Raw genomic sequence first — 19909 nt, forward strand, 5'->3', positions numbered from 1 at the left:
AGATTAAAAACAATATTTTAGAGATTAGCTTTATTCATTGGACACGTGTACTCTCATTTGAATGTGAAACATGGGCAAAGGGTACTTAGCAAAAGATGACACTTTATTAAAAAAACACATTTTTTCCCTCTATTTTCTATAGTGAGGGTCTGCAGGGTAGCTGAGAAACACAGTTCCAAGTTCATTTTGTCCCTTCCAGAAATTCTGTAACTTTTTCTATATTATCCTTTGCAGATGCTCTTTATGTGGGATTTTGTCAATGCTTACTTAGCTTGTTCGTGGTTAAAACAGTAATGCATTTCATTATGGAAATTTTGGTAAATATAAAGAAGAATAAAAAATTACTGAGTGTCAGCACCCACAGTCACCGTAAATATTTTTGTTTCCTTCCAGTTTTTTCTTTGCATAGTGGCTGCGTGTGTGTGTATGTTTAAAAGATGGGTACATGAGTGTAATCTTTTTACAGCTGTTGTATATCAGAGAATGTCTTTGTGTTGACTTCTTAGGTAAAAGATGTTTTGATGAGTATAAAACTCAGATCAACTTTATATATTATTCCATTCTGGAATTCAGTGTTTTAAAGAAATCTAGGTAGAGATGGATTACTTTTGCTTTGTCAAAAAGAAAATCTCCTGCCTGGATGCTTATATATATATTTTTTAAACTTTATCCTCGTGTATAAGGATACCACACCTGAGAACATGGATTCAGCATGCACTTGGATGGAAAGGCAATTATCATCTACACAGGGCAAAGGTAGCGATGTCTTGAGGAAAATGTAGAGAGGAAAGTCAGCCTCCCACTTCTGTCATCCCAGGGCTGACACCCCTGCCCCCTGCCCAGCACACATGCTTGGGAGAAGCTTTCTTAATGGAAAGCTGGTCTTGCAGCAAGGTCTTGCAGGAAAGGACTTGGACAGGTGAGGCTCCAGCCTAACTGATACAGTTGATATTGCTCACATGAAGACTGAGCCACTCAGACTTGGAGAAGTTTTGAGTTTGTTCTCTCTATAATCTAGAACAGGACAACGTAAGAACGTGTGTGTGTATCTCTGTGTTGTCTCTCTCTTGTACTCTGATGAGGTTGTCCCTTTGAGATCACAGGAAAAAGCCCATCCTTTATGGTAGCTGGGATGGACTTCTGTGAAGACAGTAAAAATGCCCCAGTCCATCGTTACAGGGAGGCGGATTGTGGGATATAAAAGGAAGGCTTGAAGAAAAGCTCTTAGCATAAGAGATGAGCTAAACTTTTTCCTTACCCTAGGCCTTTAAGACTTGAGCTTTGGGCCGCGAGTAGTGGCTCATGCCTTTAATCCCAGCACTTTGGGAGGCCAAGGTGGGCGGATCACTTGAGGTCAGGCGTTCAAGACTAGCCTGGCAAAAATGGTGAAACCCCATCTCCACTAAAAATACAAAAATTAGCCAGGTGTGGTGGCGGCCGCCTGTAATACCAGCTACTTGGGAGGCTGAGGCAGGAGAATCGCTTGAACCCGGGAGGTGGAGGTTGCAGTGAGCCAAGATTGTGCCACTGCACCCCAGCCTGGGCAACAGAGCGAGACTCTGTCTCAAGGGGGAAAAAAAAAGACATGAGGTTTGGCCTCTAAGGAGACTAAGGAAAGTTGGTGAGCACTTCTGGGAAGTGGAGGAAAGCCAGGCAATGACCACTAGGATTCAGACCATGAGCTAAGAGGGTGGTGGTCCTTTAAGGGGCTCCTTGATGCTGGGCTTGGGACTGGGTTTTAGGCTCTGAAAGACATCATGTCTGGTAGCCTCCAGTAATATTCTCTGAGTTGGAACACTATTCAATTATTAGTACACCTTCAATAAAAGGCTTATGGTGGAGGTGCAGGCAAGGACCAAACCTGGAGCAGGAACTTCCCCAGAGACACAGGAAAGAATACCCTAGAAAGTGCTGCTGAGGTTCTGCCTCTAGGCAGTAAGGCAATGGGGCCACAAGTCTGCAGGGGTACATTATCATTAAATAATAATTATTGAAGAGTAATATGTTTCCATTTATACTTATGAGATGGGGAAGCCTGGGTGATGTATCATTAAAAAATGCTGCCCAGATAGGTCTAGTTATAGCCTCTTTCTCCTAATCTTAAATGGAACATGATAAGTCCTTTTGATATGCATAGTCATAATTTTTTTGGATTAGGACATTTTTCTCCAATTTTTTGGTAATTTCTCCTCTTCTAGTTCTCTTTAACTATAATGGACACCTACAATGCTTAAGTTCTCTTTTTTCTGCTAGTATCTGTCATCTTATCTCATCATTATAGCTCTGTCTTCTTTCGCATTGAGAGAGCTCAAGTTAGTCTTGCACAACACGCAAAAGAATATTCACGATCTCACTTCTGTTCTCTATAGTCACGTGCAACTTTATGCCATTGCATTTTCAATTGTTCTTATAGTTCCTTACCTCATCCATCTCCTTTCTAACACTTTCCCTTGTAATCTAAGCCCAGACTCTACTATGACTTTCTTGCCCTGCTTTCATAGTCTACCACCTTGCATTCTGTAGACAAAGAACATAATTTTCCAAACTTTTTCTGTTTTTCCTAGTTGCTGTGGTCAAAATGTTTGTGTTGCTTCCCCTGGCTCCAATTCATATGTTGAAATTCTAACCCCCAAGGTGATTGTATTAGGAGTTGGGGTTGTTAGGAGGGATTAGTGCCCTTATAAATGAGGCTAAGGGGAACCCCTTGCCCCTTCCACCACTTGAGGACTGAATGAGAAGGTGCCAACTATGAACTAGGAAACAGGCCCTAACCAGACACTGAATCTGCTGGCCCCCGATCTTGAACTTTCCACAACCTGGAACTATGAGAAATACATTTCTGTTGCTTGTAAGCCACCCAGTCTATGATATTTTGTTTCAGCAGCCTGAATGGACTAAGACACTAGCAAATAATTTAAGGGTGTGTTCTTCCCTGAGTTTGCAGACTGAAAACTGTTCTGCAGTATTCTTCCAGAGGTATACGGTTACTTTGTTATTATTCGTTTATGTACTATGAAACCAGAGGAAGAATTTTTCAGGAAAGCAGGATGTGTGGACCACCACTGGCTTCACTGGCTGTCCACAAATTGGATGGCTGAATCTCCTTCTTGGGTCAGTGGGTGGATGAAAACTTGGTGTCTGCAGTTGCTGATTAAACTCCTGGGTCTAGCAATGGCTGCAATGGAATGAACTCCTACTGTCCAACACAGCAGACAATGCATGAAGATAAACCACAGTCCCAGGAAGCGCCACAGCCCAGCAGCTCCTGCCTCCATCCCTGCTGAGTGCTTATGGAGAATCCACCACCTGGGATGTAGCACAGTCTCACTAATCCCACCAACTTTTTGTCCAGGTATTTCTAGGACCCGCAGTCTTCGGATGGATGTGGAAAGGACTCCTGGGAGTGGAGGAGAATATCATAGTGCTGCAAAAAGCAGAGACTATGCAGTAAAGGATAAATGCCCAATTTTCTAAGTGGTATAAATCTTTTTTTATTTATTTTTTAATCACCAGGAAGATGGTAGGAGAAGGATGATAACGATTTCCTACCTAATTTCACGTAGGCCTCACATAAGTGGGCCTAATACTCTATTAGTCTTAATGATAGTAGAAAATACTTGCAGATTCTTGCCAAAGAGAGACTTCAGTTCTATTTTTCTGTGACTGAGGTTTTGTCAGTTTTCAAAAGTACTTTAGTGGGAAATTGTCTATTAGGTATGCAATTTGCTAGCCAGGTGCAATTTTAAACTAGAGCTCTTGAGCTTTCCAAATTAATCCCAAATCGCTATGATTTATTGGGTAGAATTTTTTTTCACAAGTAATGTATCGTTTCATACCAGTGAAACAGGATACCGATTTTTAAGATTTACTGAAAATAAACAGGCTAAAGATTTTCAGGATTTACCCCAGAGATTTTCAACTAGCGTCGCTATTTAATCTTGTCTCACTTCTGAAAACAAGAGTGCTCTATTCATTTTGGCCATCCTGTCAAACTGCCGACACTTTCTTAAGATTGATTTTGAAATCAAATAACATAAAGAGACCCAACTTCATAAAGAAGCTGTCTTTAGTTGCAACACTTCATTTGTCCTCAGACTGTAGGTTTTTAGGAAACACATGCAGGAAACATTCAATTTAAAATTTCATTGAAAAGGCCATTCACTAGATGTAAGCCCTTTGCATTTACATAGTCTAATGTCCTTCATGGGATAAAGTAGAAATATAAATAAATAAGTGAATTAGGTAGGTAAAGAGAAAAACAAATGTATATACCTTTCAGATCATTCATACATTTTAATGCATGCATTTCATTAGTAGGTTTCTCTTCATTTCAGGTATTCCCATTGTTTTGTAAATGGTATTCTGTTATCTCATCAAATGATACAGTCATGTTGGTTACCATTTAAATTCCGAACAACAACAACAAAATACCTTAATTACTGGGAACCTGTTACTCTATCAGAACCGGGGCGAACATGCAAAGCTTTGCTAAGACATTACATATTGTTTTGAAGTTATCATATTATATTTCTCCAAATATCAAGATCTTGGGTATAATGAATATATATACTCCATGCTTCCAGCAGAGGGCTCTAAAGATAGATACATAGGCAGATCTTTTGGGGAAAGAGGGGTATAAATATTCTAATTGTATTGAAAGGAGATCTGTTCTTTGAACAAGATCAAACACAACTTTTAAAATTACAGTCTTAATTGTAGTTACCAGAATTATCCCCTAAGTGCACATTTATAGTGTGACATTTCTGCTTATTGATAAAGGGACACTGGCCTCATTATCACAATTGGTACCAATCCCTTTTATTCTTGTGTCTTCACAGACTATTCAGAAAGCTCATCACATGTCAATTAGTGCTTTGTGAGCCAAACAGATTCTGGATTAAACGGAAACAAGTGACCTCAACAATAGACCATGCATCTCTATTTTTTTCCCTCCACAATGCTTTCCTGCAGAATGGGGTTTACCAGAAGAGCTGTGATCTCCACTGCTGTTGATGTGGCACCTGTAATGTGTTTGCAGAGCTGTGGCATTTTAAAGCAATAAATCCCAAGTTTTGTTTGGAGTTTCACTTGTCACACATAGTCTGAGGAAAAGAAGCTTCTGTCCAGAGACAGTTCTAGGTCAGCTTGTGCTGACTAAACAAAAACGAAAAATAAAAGGGCATTATGGAGCCAATAAAATTGGGATCATTAAAGCCACATGCTTTATAGCTACAAATTTCATTCCACCCATATCTGACACCTGATTTTAAATAACTAATTTACTTGTGACTTTAGAGCCACTGACGGCACAATTACGGTCTATTCATTAACATAAAATTTCCTCAAACAATATTGGTACATCCAGCATTTGGAATACAAAAAACTGGAATTCTTCACGGTAGAGAGCATTTTAATCATTTGCTGAGGTCCCTTTTAAAGAATAGGTATAAGAGTAATAGGAATTTAAGAGAAATTACAGTTCACATACATAGCAGACTGGGTTACTAACTTCAAATATAGACAGGTCCCCATTTATTGATACAGACATAATAATTTGGGTATTACAGCTATTTTAAAAACATAAAACTATAAGATTGAACTTTTAGACATAACTGCTCCCTTGTCAGCCAGCCTCTGGAATTCATGAAGTTTTTCTGCTTTAGACCTTTTCTGGGCTGACATTTACTGCCCAGGATCCTCTTCCACTATTGCTGTGGAAGCCAAATGTTCCACTGGTGGCAGAGCCGCCTCTTCCTCATATCAGGCAACTGGCTGCTTCCCACTTTCACTAGGCCCTCACCCAGGCTTGCTCCTCCCTTCCCTAAGAAAGATCAGGCTAGAGCTGGCCCTCTGCTACCAGAGTTGTGGGAAGTCTTAAAGACACATAACTATCACTTAAAACCTTATTTTTATGGGAAAGTAGCGAACTTATTTTGGGAATGTACGGAGAATAACTAGGCTTTCCTAGTGATGATTCTCAGTGACTGGCATGGGACATACTGGAGTGAATGAAAAAGAGGTAGAAGAATCTCAAGGATCCCATCCTGGACATTCAGAGTCTTAATTTTAAAGAAGCGCTCAGATCAAGATGATCGAACTCCAGCATTTTTTTCTAATATAATTATTCACAGTCACCAAATTATTAAAACACGAGGTTTCAAATAACCTAACAAAAATTGCAACTGGCTAAAAGAACTGTTTAAGTTAATGCAAAAAATTCAACAATTACAATAAATTACTAGTGATTCAAAATTCAATTGGGTTGAATATTTCCCGTATTAAATCAAGGGTAGAGATTTAAAATGTAGTTGTATTATTTTTAAACAATAAAAGTATTTTAAAATAACATCATTTTAAAAAACAGAAACAGAAACAGAATCCTGATTTAAAGTCTTCACTACATGTGGTTTTCTGCATAAGGGTTTTAACACATGCATTTTATATAATATATTTGCATACATAGTAATGACTGGTACTGTAATGCTTAATCAATAGGCTAATAACCTAGGCTAATAAACTATGATTACATGCATGAGTAGGCAGAAAGGCTAGTTTCAACTCCTTGGGTCCCACCACTTAATTGCTGAAGACGCTGGGTAAATTACTTTGAGTCTTTGTTTATTTAACTGTAAAACGTAACTTGTATGGAGTATCTATCTCATAGAAAGATTAAATGAAATTATCCATATATTTAGAACAGAGGTTGGTGTATAATAAATGCTCAGTAAAAAGTTAGCTATTCAAAAGCAACTATCATCAGAGTGAACAGACAGCCTACAGAACGGGAGAACACTTTTGCAATCTATCCATCTGACAAAGGTCTCATATCCAGAGTCCACAGGGAATTTAAACACATTTACAAGAAAACAAACAAACCCATTACAAAGTGGGCAAAGGACATGAGTAGACAATTCTCAAAAGGACATTCATGTAGCCCACACACAGGAAAAAAAGCTCAACATCATTGATCATTAGAGAAATGCAAATCAAAACGACAATGAGATACCATCTCATGCCAGTCAGAATGGTGATTATTAAAAAGTCCAGAGACAACAGATGCTGGCAAGGTTGTGGAGAAAAAGGAACACTTTTACACTGTAGGTAGAAGTGTAAATTAATCCAACCACTATGAAAGACAGTGTGGCAACTCCTCATTTCTTTCTAGAGGCAGAAATATCATTTGACCCAGCAATCCCATTACTGGGTATACACCCAAAGGAATATAAATCATTCTATTACAGGGATACATGCATACGTATGTTCGCTGCAAGACTATGGATAATAGCAATGACATGGAATCAATCTAAATGCCCATCAATTATAGACTGGATAAAGAAAATGTGGTACATATACACCATGGAATACTAAGCAACGATAAAAAGGAATGAGATTGTGTTCTTTGCAGGCACACGAATGGAGCTGGAAGCCATAATCCTCTGCAAACTAATGCAGGAACAGAAAACCAAACACTCCATGTTCTCACTTATAAGTGGGAGCTGAATGATGAGAACACATGAACACGTGGTGGAGGGGGTGGAACAACATACACTGGGGCCTGTCACAGTAGGGGCTGGGGGGAAGGAGAGCATCAGGAAGAATATCTAATGGATGCTGGGCTTAATATCTAGGTGATGGGATGATCTGTGTAGCAAACCACCATGGCACACATTTACTTATTTAATAAACCTGCACATGTACCTCGGAACGTAAAATAAAAGTTGAAGGTAAACAAAGTCAACTATTACTACATTTGTGTATCTACTGAACAGATTTCCAACAATTCAACACACATCAATGTGCTCGTAGTTATCTGTGGAACTGGGAAGCTATGCCATTCTCTGGCTCAAATTCCCTCGGTGGCTTCCTAGCCACTTGGAGTAAAATTCAAAGTTTTTGCCATATTCCTGCATTATCTAGTTTCTGTTCATTTCCCAGACTTCACTGTCAACCTAGATACATTTGTATCTGTGGTTCCCTGTACCTCAAACACCCTCCACAAGATGACTCCCTTCATTTCATTTGTTTTTCAGTCCAAATGTCATTATAGTAAGATCTTTCCTGATAACTCCATCTAAAAATAGTGCTTTCTGCCTCCCCTTCCACCCACTCTTTATCTCCTTGTCTGCTTTTTCTTCACACTTGTATTAGTGCTGGTCATCACATCACATGTGCATTTATTCATTTGATTTTTTAAAAATCTGCCTTCTTTACCACTAGAAGGTAAACTGTATGAGGTCAGGGAATGTGTCTTATACATAGCTCTATCCTCAGTTTCTAAAACATTACCTGCATTTAACAGGCTCTCAATAAACAGTTGTGAAACAACTGAAATAACAGGACACAAAAATACATAACACAGGGCCTATGCTCTTAAGGGGCTTATAATTGTTTATGGAAGAGAAAACATGCACAACCATTACAATATATTGTTGTCTCGGTCACTTTAAATTTTGCAGTGACTGCTGAAATAAGTGATACATTTTTATTATATTCATTCAGAGTTAATTGTTGGATTAAAGAAGTCTTTTATGTACACTCACTGAATTCAGAATAGAATCAAGAACAGTGTTTGGTCTCTGATTTGCTGTTAACTGGTGGTGAAATTATGTCTTATGTATAAGCAGACACATATATAAGTGTACTTGGAATATTTTACATATAATGTGACCAGCAGACATTTCATTTTACAGATTTGCTAGTCAACGCTAATTTGCAGTTATGTTTTATCATCTTAACGGATGAAGAAAAAGCCCTGGGTCAGAACCTTGCCTTGTATGGAGAAGCTGACAAGGGGGAAGGGGAGAGAAGGGAGTGGTTCTACCAGCTGATTCTACTGAGAGCCTGAGGCTAACATTCCTGAAAACCAGTTGATCACATCCTTCTACTTTCACTTAAGCCAAGTAATGACATAGATCTCCTTCCCATCACAGGCATACTTTCATGCTTTTAGGAAGGGGGACAAAGAGTAAAGCAAAGAAGTCAAAGTATCAGATTCAGGAGAATCCACCTTTTCTACATTGTGAGGCTTTGAATGTTTCTCTGCTACTGTGGCTGCTGGTACAAAAGCTAATCCTAACTTTGAGCCTGGCTAGATGATCAATGGAATGGTTTTGAATACTTCTTTTCATAAGGGGTGAAAACAAAGGCATCAATTCAGTCTATGGAAACAACTTTTGTCAAGGGTCATAGTTCCAACTCATTTATTTAAAAAGGTCATCTAAATTAAGGCAGCAAGCAAAATCATTGTTTAAAGTTTTAAACCAGTAGTATTAGTTTTAGATAGATCTCATACACATCAGAGACTTGCACAATTCTGGCTTCATCACTTACTAGATGCATGACTTTGAGCATTTTACCTCTCTCTGTTCAGTTTCCCCATCTATAAAATGGATGAAATTATCTCACAGGGATGTTTTGAAGAATAAATAAAATAAGTCATAACAGCACTTGGCATATTGCCTGGCATGTAATAAGTATTTAATGAATGGAAAGCATTACATTTATCCATTTTACATTTATAATTTGCTACTTTCTTTTAATGATCATATTCTTCTTCTTCCTTTTAGTAACAGACCACCTGGTTTTAGGTGGGTGCACAATTGCCCAGCAAAAGGCTCCACTTCCCAGCTAGGCACCGACAGGTGTCTTAAGTTCTGTTGAATGGGATGTGGGCAGGAATGACACGTGCAATTCCCCTGAAAGGAAAGGCTTGCCCTCCAGGATCTCTCTTTCCAGCTAGGAAGCGGGAGTGGGAGTGGTGACTACCTTTGACCAAGCAACACAAACAACATCCCAGGGTAGAGTGGAGTAGGGAGAAAGGATACTGAGATCCTGGGGAGGTCACCCTGCCACTTCTCCCTCCCCAGGCCTCTCACCTGCTGGGACTTATATGTTTGAGAAAAATAAACTTCTATCCTGTTTAAGCTGTAATTATTTGGTTCCCGTTAAAGTGGCCAAATTAACCTTCTCACTAATGCTAGCATCTTTACTCAATTTTAAATTATAAAAGTTTATAGTAAAGCATCTTGATATTTGTGGCCATTCCCTTCCATATTGATCATCATTTACTTGACATCAAGTCCTTGCTAAAGGAAGACACCCTGCTCCTGCCCAAATTATGACATTTCACAGGTCACAGGTGGTCTCTGGAACCAGGCAATAGATACCTGGATGACAGTGACAGAAATCCAGACTATGTAACGGGCAGCCTGCCAGGGAGGGGGCTGGTGGGGAAGGTAACAGTGTCAGAGCACAGGGTGGCGGGGCTTGCACTCCTCCTTTAAACATAAAAATGGGCCACCCAATTTTCCAGTGGCAGGGATGGGAAACACAGGCCTCCACCCAGCAGTGTCCACCTACCAGCCTGAGGTAGTTCTGCATCATCTGGAGAGGGATCATGGAGGCATAAGTCACACTACTGAGGCAGCCTTCTAGAGGACCTGTAGGAAAGGACAGACAAAGAAAAATGGGCACTCCCTTGTTAAATATGAACAACAGAATCTATCATAAAAGATAAATGTGTTTGTTGACTTATGTAGACAGTGCTGACATTCGGCCAGGAGGCACCAATGTGCCTTTCTGTTGTGAAAATATCGTCACACTCTGTTCTGGCTGATAAACTGCCACTGATCCTGACCTCCCAAGAGCTCCCAGCTGCTCCTTCCCCCACCCCCTGGGATGCCCGCCTACCTCCCAGCAACCACAGCCAGGGCCTCCCGATCCCAGCCCAAACACTGTGCCCAGTATCTGCTGATTGCTGGGCTCAATGTTTTACAGTTCATAAGTAAAAGTTATCATAGATCATTGCAATCCTCAGAAAGCTTTAGCCTTGGCCACCGTTAGGTCCATTGGCAATACTCGCCACCCCTCCCCCCAAGTTCTGCCATTCTCTCAATACATTGTTTGGGCCTAAAGCAATTTTCTGGGGTGGCCTCACACTTTTCTTTAAACTTCAGTAAGTCCAGTTCAAGTAATAAAATAAATCTTTATTAGCTAAGATTGAATTTTCAGACTCCATTCCCACGTATGGGAAATACATGAAGTAATCCATAGCTGTTTAGCATCAAGGGCTGAGAAACTGAGTATTCCTATACCACTTAGTGGCAGCATGATCTTAGGCAAGAATATCAATCTCTCAGAGCCTCAATTTCCTTGGATATAAAATAGGGATAAGCAGAAATGCATATCTCATTGGGTTATGAGAATTAAATGATTTGATACTGATAATATGCTATAAACAACAGGGTCTAGCACATAGCAGGTGCCCACTAAACATTAGCCTGTACCATTATTATAATCATATTAAGCATTATTAAGCACAGTAAAAAAAAAAAAAGACATTTCTCTTTTAACACAGTCTCTGTCACTGTCTTATCAGCATGCCAGTTTGGCCTCTGGTTTATTTCCAATGAGTGATGCTATCAGAATGACAGGAATCAATGATCCAGACAAACATCACCACGGGTGTCAAGAATATAGCTTTTGAGTTTTCCTCCCCTTAATCAAACATTTTAAAAAACATCTAATTACCTAGTGGTGGAAGTCACATGTGCGTGGCTAGAAGACATGGGATGAAACGTGAAGATTTAAGAACTGGTGCTCTGAGGCAGCCATGAAGCAAACACTCTTTAAACGTCACCTTAGTTAGGGACATCCTTACCTGACAAAAGCACAGTGATGTGCTCTGCCTTATTCTTCCTCATAAAGTCCCACGGGGACTGTACGAAGCTCTGACCCACTGACCACAGCACATTTCCTAGTTCCAAAAAATGAAATAAAATGTCAAGGGAAGCTTATGAGTGGTTTTTCTCACAAGGGTAAACATATGCTCTCTTCTGTGAGAACCCTAAGGAATTCCAAGCTTAAACTGTCAAAGGCATGTACAGAACACATACAGGGCCACACAAGGGGTTAGCTCCCTAATGAAATTCTTGTTGAAGGTTGAAAGGAAGGCTTTCAATCTACAGACTTCTCCAAAGCAGCCAATAGGAGGGATTCAGGGAGAGATCTAGAAAGCAAATATATCCACTCAAATATTTCTAGGGTTAAGCTCTCAAGAACAAGGCTGTCCATAATCTAAAACTGTTTCAGGGTTCTTCCAATGCTTGTTTCTCAAAGCCTGAGCACTTTGGGTGAGATATGAGATCATTTATGATCTGGTCCCTGAGCCTCTTTCCAGCAAATTTTTAGATTCCAGAAAAAAAAAAAAAGATAATTTCAGGTGCTCAGAATAAGGCAGGCCTTCTCCCATTGCGGGCCCTCTGCTCACTCTTGTTCTGAAAGGGTTCCACTTCATAGGTATCTTCCCTAGGGGGTGATTGGTAATAAGTATTTGTTTTCATCTCTTCCTTCCACAGATCAATTCTTAAATATCTATTCTCAGCATGCCTCTAATATACATGCACACTCACCTGTAATTGTGCTTAGCTGCTGACCTGAAGTTCCTTTCATGTAGCTTAGGTTATGAATCCGGCAAACTCACTTACATACACACAATAATAACACTAATAATTACCAATTATGAAGTGGTTACAGCGAGGCACTAAACTAAGCCCTTTATCCACAAAACTCAATGATTTTTGGATGTGAAATGCTACTAGGGTGCTGTATACCTCTGAGACAAGCACGAACACTGCAATAATCAAGCCTTAGTATGCACTGCTCACAGAGGTAAACTTATCTGTTGGCAGTGAATATCCATCTGCCTTTGTCAGTTTCCACATTAGCTGAATGAAGGTTGATGGATGGCCATTTCCTTCAAAACACAGTTGTACTGACTTTGTTTATCAGACTCTGGGCCAGAACCACATTTTGAGTAATACTCCATGTGTGGACAAAATGTGTTCCTAAGAACTGAATCATTTCTTAATGCAATTTTAAGTACATTATAACAATTCTATAATAATCTTTTTTTTTTTTTTTTTAAAGAGACAGGGTCTTTGTGGCTCAGGCTGGAGTGCAGTGGCTGCATCATAGCTCACTGCTGCCTCTAACTCCTGGGCTCAAGGGATCTTCCCACCTTAGCCTCCGAGTAGCTGGGACTACAGGTGCATGTGACTGCACCCAGCTAATTAAAAAAAAATTGTTTTGTAAATATGAGGTCTCAGCATGTTGCCCATGCTGGTCTTGAACTCTTGGGCTCAAGTGATCCTTCTGCCTCATCCTCCCAAAGCACTGGGATTACAAGTATAAGCCACCATGCCCAGCCAATAATAGTAATCTTAATGATCATGCCAAAGATCCATAAAATCAAGTTGTCATGAATACTCTTCTCTAAAAACTAGTAACATGTTTTGAAAGTGACTAAGCATATATGGGTAAACAGAATAAAACACTTTCTGATATAATAATCTGACAGATAAATAGCAATGGTAAAAAGCCCACTTTTCCCTCAACTTTGGACCATTCTTTTCCAATACGGTGCTGTTGAAAGTACACAAGCTTTTCTATCAGACAGAATATGATTTGAATCCTGTCTGCTTTGCTCACTAGTTCTGTGCTCTCAAGCAAGTCATCTTGTACGGAGTTATCTATAAAATGACACCACTGAAGGGACCTTTTATAAGCACCCAACACAGTCCTTGCAAAGGAGCAGATTTCCCATAGATGGTAGTTCTCCCGGACCAAGAAGAAAGGAACTAATCAGGGACACCTAATATTTACAGAGAACTTACTATGCTCAGCAGAAAGCAAATCTCGTAAGTTCTTTGGAATCTGTTTTGTGCTGTCCATCAAATTGAAATAACCAATTACCACCCTGATTCATCCCATGTGGGAGCATTGAATATATCTTTATTAAAGTGCTTCTTTCAAGTCTAGACTTCATCAGAAAACCTGTCCTGGAGGTAAGGTACTAATGCATTACAGTGCTCCTGGCCCAACCCAAGAACAAATTTTGAGCTGTGTTCAGTACTTGTGCAAAAGCAAGCAGCTGTGGGGTGTTTAGTTTCTTGCATTTATCTAGAATAGCAAGTGCAATCACAAAGCCTCATCAAGGGCTTTCATGATTTTTACTCTTTGAGTATTATTTGGGGCATAAAAGCATTTTTATATTAACAGGCAACATTACATAATGGCTACATTGTGAATACTCAAGTTTTTCAGCACTGGCAGCTGCCACAAGTAAGCTTTGAATGTGCTTAATCAATGAACTAAGAATCAGGTTATGAAACCCACAAACATAAATAAACCCAGAAATTTCACTTTCTCTTCGTCATAGGACTGCTGATACCTAGCGTGATGGATCGTATGCTTCTTGCACTGAGGCCGATGTTGGAATCAGTGGTGTTATTGCAAGTCACGTCTTCCAGACTCCACCATCCATCAGAAGAGATTGCCTGGAAATGATTTGTCAGAGCTTGACTCACTGCTTTTGAAAAATCATCCCATGATGTCTGTTTGCGGATATTTAAAGCACATATTGTGTTTTCACATTCCAAGTCATCGGAACCATAGTTGCTTGGTTCAATCTCACCCACTGAAATCCTTAAGGGTATTTTAAGAGCATCTGTTAGAAGAGTAAAAGAATTAGGAGTTACAAAAATCTGGACAGAAAAAAAAAGTAAAACTATTACATAAAATAAGCAGATATAAACATTTAAAAAATATAAACCAAAGCTATTTTACTTCATTAAATAACATTACATTGAATGTCTTACACTGGAGTAAACTTTTGTCTCCCAATCTCTTCAGTTTCTTTGGAAGCATGCTGCATGAACTGTCTCTTTCCTTGTATCTTTGGCTTTTTCTATTTCATTAACTCTTTCCCATCAGCAAGATGTCAAGTTTTTAAAAAAAAATATCTGAAAGAACTACAACCCTCCCTTGACCCTGAATTCTCTATATTCTCCTTTCCTTCATAGATAATGTCATGGATGAGGCAGGTTATAGATGGACAGGTCGGGATGCTTAGGATAGTAACTGAGAATCATACAGACTGTGGGTTGAGCCGCAGAGTCAGGGTCAGCCTCCTATAGATGTGTGTTCTTGTAAATTGATCTCTCTGTACCCCAATTTCTTCCATAAAATGGAGGGAATGTATATCGAGTTGGTATGAAGAATAAATGAACTTACTTTTGTAATAGATTTTACATATTCTTATGTGGAAAATACCAGTAAGTATTTGATAAATGGTTAACACGGTAGTAGGAATTAACTTTTGAAATGCTCTTTCCAATTTCTCCAACTGAGGCTCCAGCGCAGTGGGTAGCACCCCCATGTACTTCTGTTCCCATAACTGAATTGTATGCTGAGTTACTTGTGTTTGTTTCCAAATATTCTATGTTCATTGAACTGATGACTATAATTATTGAATTAAGTATTCCATAAATTGATGAAATATGAGTTACTGTTCCTATGAAAACTAAGTTCAATCCTTTAGAGACAGTTTAGGAACTGCTAAAAAATTTTATCTAATGAGGTATAAATGGGACAACTATATGAAATTAGAAATGGTTTAATAATCTCTGGACAGGTATTACCTTTAGTTTGCTTCATAAATGTGTTTAAGCAGTCAAACAATAGAAATCATAGATGATGCACTAAAGGTATGTTTTTCTCAAACAAGAGTATGTGAAATTTTAATTAGTAGAACCTATACTAAAGACCCCTATCTAAACTTTGGTAAAAAATTCCTTTGTATGCTTTAAAATTAAAATGTTTTAAAACAACATGTGTTTATATGATCCTCTTCTTAAACTTAGATTTTTCCATTAACTAACCAACTGCTGGATTATTTATTTTCCATTTTCTGACTCTCAGTCATCTTACTTATCCACAGTATCTGACAGAAGTGATCTCCCTTTGCTCCTTGATATACCCCTCCTGGATCTCCTGTACCTCCTTGGTCGCCCTTTAATGTTGTTCCTTTGTTGTTCTCTCCACCTTTTCCAGACTTCTTAATGATAGTGTGTTTCGGGGCTCTATTTATTTTTCTTTCTCTATTTATTTTGTGCATGTTCATTCCCTTAGTGATCTCATCCAGTCCCATGACTTTAAATATCACTGATAGACTGCTGACCTTCACATTTATTCACCCAGCTCTCACTCGTCTCAGGAGTTCCTGCTGACCTGACATCTCCACACAGATATCCTAACAGACATCTCAAATTCCTACATCCAAATCCGAACTCCCCAACTTCATGAGAAAATCTGTTTCACTCACAGCCTTTCCCCCTAACAAGTACTGGCAACTCCATCGTGCCAGTTGGTCAGACTGAACACCCTGAATTATCTATGAATCTCCTCCCTCTCTCACACTTCACATTCAATCCATGAGGAAGTTCTGTTGACTCTATCTTCAACTGTATCCAGAACCCAAGTCCTTCTCATCACCTCATCTGCTGCATTCCTACACTGAGCCACCATAATTGTCTCTCACCTGGAATACCATATGCATGTACTAACAGGTGTTCCTGATTTATCTGTGACTTCCTATAGTTGATTCTCAACAAAGCAGCTAGTGCTACTGTTAAAATGTGCATCAGATCCCATCTCTCCTACAATCGAACACTGCAATGGCTACCTTAAGTTCTTAAAATGGCCTATGCATTCCAACAAGATCAGGCCATGCTCCACCCTGTAACTGCTCTCCTGCACTCAAACACTGAAATGGCTACTGCTCTGACCCGTCTTCCTGCTTCTCTTTCCTTTTAACCCAGTCACCCTGCCCTCCTTGCAGTTCCTCAGACACAACAGGAATGCTGCTACCTCAGGCCTCTGTCCAACTGGTGCTAAAGCTCCTTGAACCTTAGATATCCACATAGCTGCCCTGTTCACCTCCTTCAAGCCTTGGCTTCAATGTCTCATCAGTGAGGCAAACTTGGCCACCATTTTAAAAGCTGAAACACACCCTTACAATCCTCATCCCCCTTAGTCTTTTCCATAGCATATCTCACCACCTCACAATGCCAAAAAATAAATTTTTCATATGTTTATTGTTCATTTTATCTCTTTTTTTTTTTTTTTTTTTTTTTTTTTTTTTTTTTTTCTTTTATTGTAATTATTATTATTATTATTATTATTATACTTTAGGTTTTATGGTACATGTGCCCAATGTGCAGTAAGTTACATATGTATACATGTGCCATGCTGGTGCACTGCACCCACCAACTCGTCATCTAGCATTAGGTATATCTCCCAATGTTATCCCTCCCCCCTCCCCCCAACCCACAACAGTCCCCGAAGTGTGATGTTCCCCTTCCTGTGTCCATGTGTTCTCATTGTTCAATTCCCACCTATGAGTGAGAATATGCGGTGTTTGGTTTTTTGTTCTTGCGATAGTTTACTGAGAATGATGATTTCCAATTTCATCCATGTCCCTACAAAGGACATGAACTCATCATTTCTTATGGCTGCATAGTATTCCATGGTGTAGATGTGCCACATTTTCTTAATCCAGTCTATCATTGTTGGACATTTGGGTTGGTTCCAAGTCTTTGCTATTGTGAATAAAGCCGCAATAAACATACGTGTGCATGTGTCTTTATAGCAGCATGATTTATAGTCCTTTGGGTATATACCCAGTAATGGGATGGCTGGGTCGAATGGAATTTCTAGTTCTAGATCCCTGAGGAATCGCCACACTGACTTCCACAATGGTTGAACTAGTTTACAGTCCCACCAACAGTGTAAAAGTGTTCCTATTTCTCCACATCCTCTCCAGCACCTGTTGTTTCCTGACTTTTTAATGATCGCCATTCTAAATGGTGTGAGATGGTATCTCATTGTGGTTTTGATTTGCATTTCTCTGATGGCCAGTGATGGTGAGCATTTTTTCATGTGTCTTTTGGCTGCATAAATGTCTTCTTTTGAGAAGTGTCTGTTCATGTCCTTCGCCCACTTTTTGATGGGGTTGTTTGTTTTTTTCTTGTAAATTTGTTGGAGTTCATTGTAGATTCTGGATATTAGCCCTTTGTCAGATGAGTAGGTTGCGAAAATTTTCTCCCATTTTGTAGGTTGCCTGTTCACTCTGATGGTAGTTTCCTTTGCTGTGCAGAAGCTCTTTAGTTTAATTAGATCCCATTTGTCAATTTTGGCTTTTGTTGCCATTGCTTTTGGTGTTTTAGACATGAAGTCCTTGCCCATGCCTATGTCCTGAATGGTATTGCCTAGGTTTTCTTCTAGGGTTTTTATGGTTTTAGGTCTAACATTTAAGTCTTTAATCCATCTTGAATTGATTTTTGTATAAGGTGTAAGGAAGGGATCCAGTTTCAGCTTTCTACATATGGCTAGCCAGTTTTCCCAGCACCATTTATTAAATAGGGAATCCTTTCCCCATTTCTTGTTTTTCTCAGGTTTGTCAAAGATCAGATGGTTGTAGATATGTGGCATTATTTCTGACGGCTCTGTTCTGTTCCATTGATCTATATCTCTGTTTTGGTACCAGTACCATGCTGTTTTGGTTACTGTAGCCTTGTAGTATAGTTTGAAGTCAGGTAGCGTGATGCCTCCAGCTTTGTTCTTTTGGCTTAGGATTGACTTGGCGATGCGGGCTCTTTTTTGGTTCCATATGAACTTTAAAGTAGTTTTTTCCAATTCTGTGAAGAAAGTCATTGGTAGCTTCATGGGGATGGCATTGAATCTGTAAATTACCTTGGGAAGGATGGCCATTTTCATGATATTGATTCTTCCTACCCATGAGCATGGAATGTTCTTCCATTTGTTTGTATCCTCTTTTATTTCCTTGAGCAGTGGTTTGTAGTTCTCCTTGAAGAGGTCTTTCACATCCCTTGTAAGTTGGATTCCTAGGTATTTTATTCTCTTTGAAGCAATTGTGAATGGGAGTTCACTCATGATTTGGCTCTCTGTTTGTCTGTTATTGATGTATAAGAATGCTTGTGATTTTTGCACATTGATTTTGTATCCTGAGACTTTGCTGAAGTTGCTTATCAGCTTAAGGAGATTTTGGGCTGAGACAATGGGGTTTTCTAGATATACTATCATGTAATCTGCAAACAGGGACAATTTGACTTCCTCTTTTCCTAATTGAATACCCTTGATTTCCTTCTCCTGCCTAATTGCCCTGGCCAGAACTTCCAACACTATGTTGAATAGAAGTGGCGAGAGAGGGCATCCCTGTCTTGTGCCAGTTTTCAAAGGGAATGCTTTCAGTTTTTGCCCATTCAGTATGATATTGGCTGTGGGTTTGTCATAAATAGCTCTTATTATTTTGAGATACGTCCCATCAATTCCTAATTTATTGAGAGTTTTTAGCATGAAGGGTTGTTGAATTTTGTCAAAGGCCTTTTCTGCATCTATTGAGATAATCATGTGGTTTTTGTCTTTGGTTCTGTTTATATGCTGGATTACATTTATTGATTTGCGTATATTGAACCAGCCTTGCATCCCAGGGATGAAGCCCACTTGATCATGGTGGATAAGCTTTTTGATGTGCTGCTGGATTCTGTTTGCCAGTATTTTATTGAGGATTTTTGCATCAATGTTCATCAAGGATATTGGTCTAAAATTCTCTTTTTTTGTTGTGTCTCTGCCAGGCTTTGGTATCAGGATGATGCTGGCCTCATAAAATGAGTTAGGGAGGATTCCCTCTTTTTCTATTGATTGGAATAGTTTCAGAAGGAATGGTACCAGCTCCTCCTTGTACCTCTGGTAGAATTCGGCTGTGAACCCATCTGGTCCTGGACTTTTTTTGGTTGGTAAGCTATTGATTATTGCCATAATTTCAGCTCCTGTTATTGGTCTATTCAGAGATTGAACTTCTTCTTGGTTTAGTCTTGGGAGGGTGTATGTGTTGAGGAATTTATCCATTTCTTCTAGATTTTCTAGTTTATTTGCATAGAGGTGTTTGTAATATTCTCTGATGGTAGTTTGTATTTCTGTGGGATCGGTGGTGATATCCCCTTTATCATTTTTTATTGCATCTATTTGATTCTTCTCTCTTTTTTTCTTT

At 39.3% G+C, this 19909-nt stretch overlaps 1 protein-coding gene across 4 annotated transcripts in view; it reads right to left on the reverse strand.

Moving 5' to 3' along the window:
- CTTNBP2 (cortactin binding protein 2) overlaps positions 1-19909 on the reverse strand; it is a 175017-nt gene that overhangs the window by 36023 nt on the left and 119085 nt on the right. For all 4 annotated transcript variants that reach the window (XM_054496022.2, XM_054496024.2, XM_063667792.1 and 1 more), the window contains 3 exons: positions 14231-14506; positions 11660-11755; positions 10360-10439 (listed from right to left, as the gene is read on the reverse strand). In XM_054496022.2, coding sequence (XP_054351997.1) covers positions 10360-10439; positions 11660-11755; positions 14231-14506 — 452 coding nt within the window. The remainder of the gene's footprint in view (positions 1-10359; positions 10440-11659; positions 11756-14230; positions 14507-19909) is intronic.

This window comes from Pongo pygmaeus, chromosome 6 (genome assembly GCF_028885625.2).
Source record: "Pongo pygmaeus isolate AG05252 chromosome 6, NHGRI_mPonPyg2-v2.0_pri, whole genome shotgun sequence".
Lineage (NCBI taxonomy): Eukaryota > Metazoa > Chordata > Mammalia > Primates > Hominidae > Pongo > Pongo pygmaeus.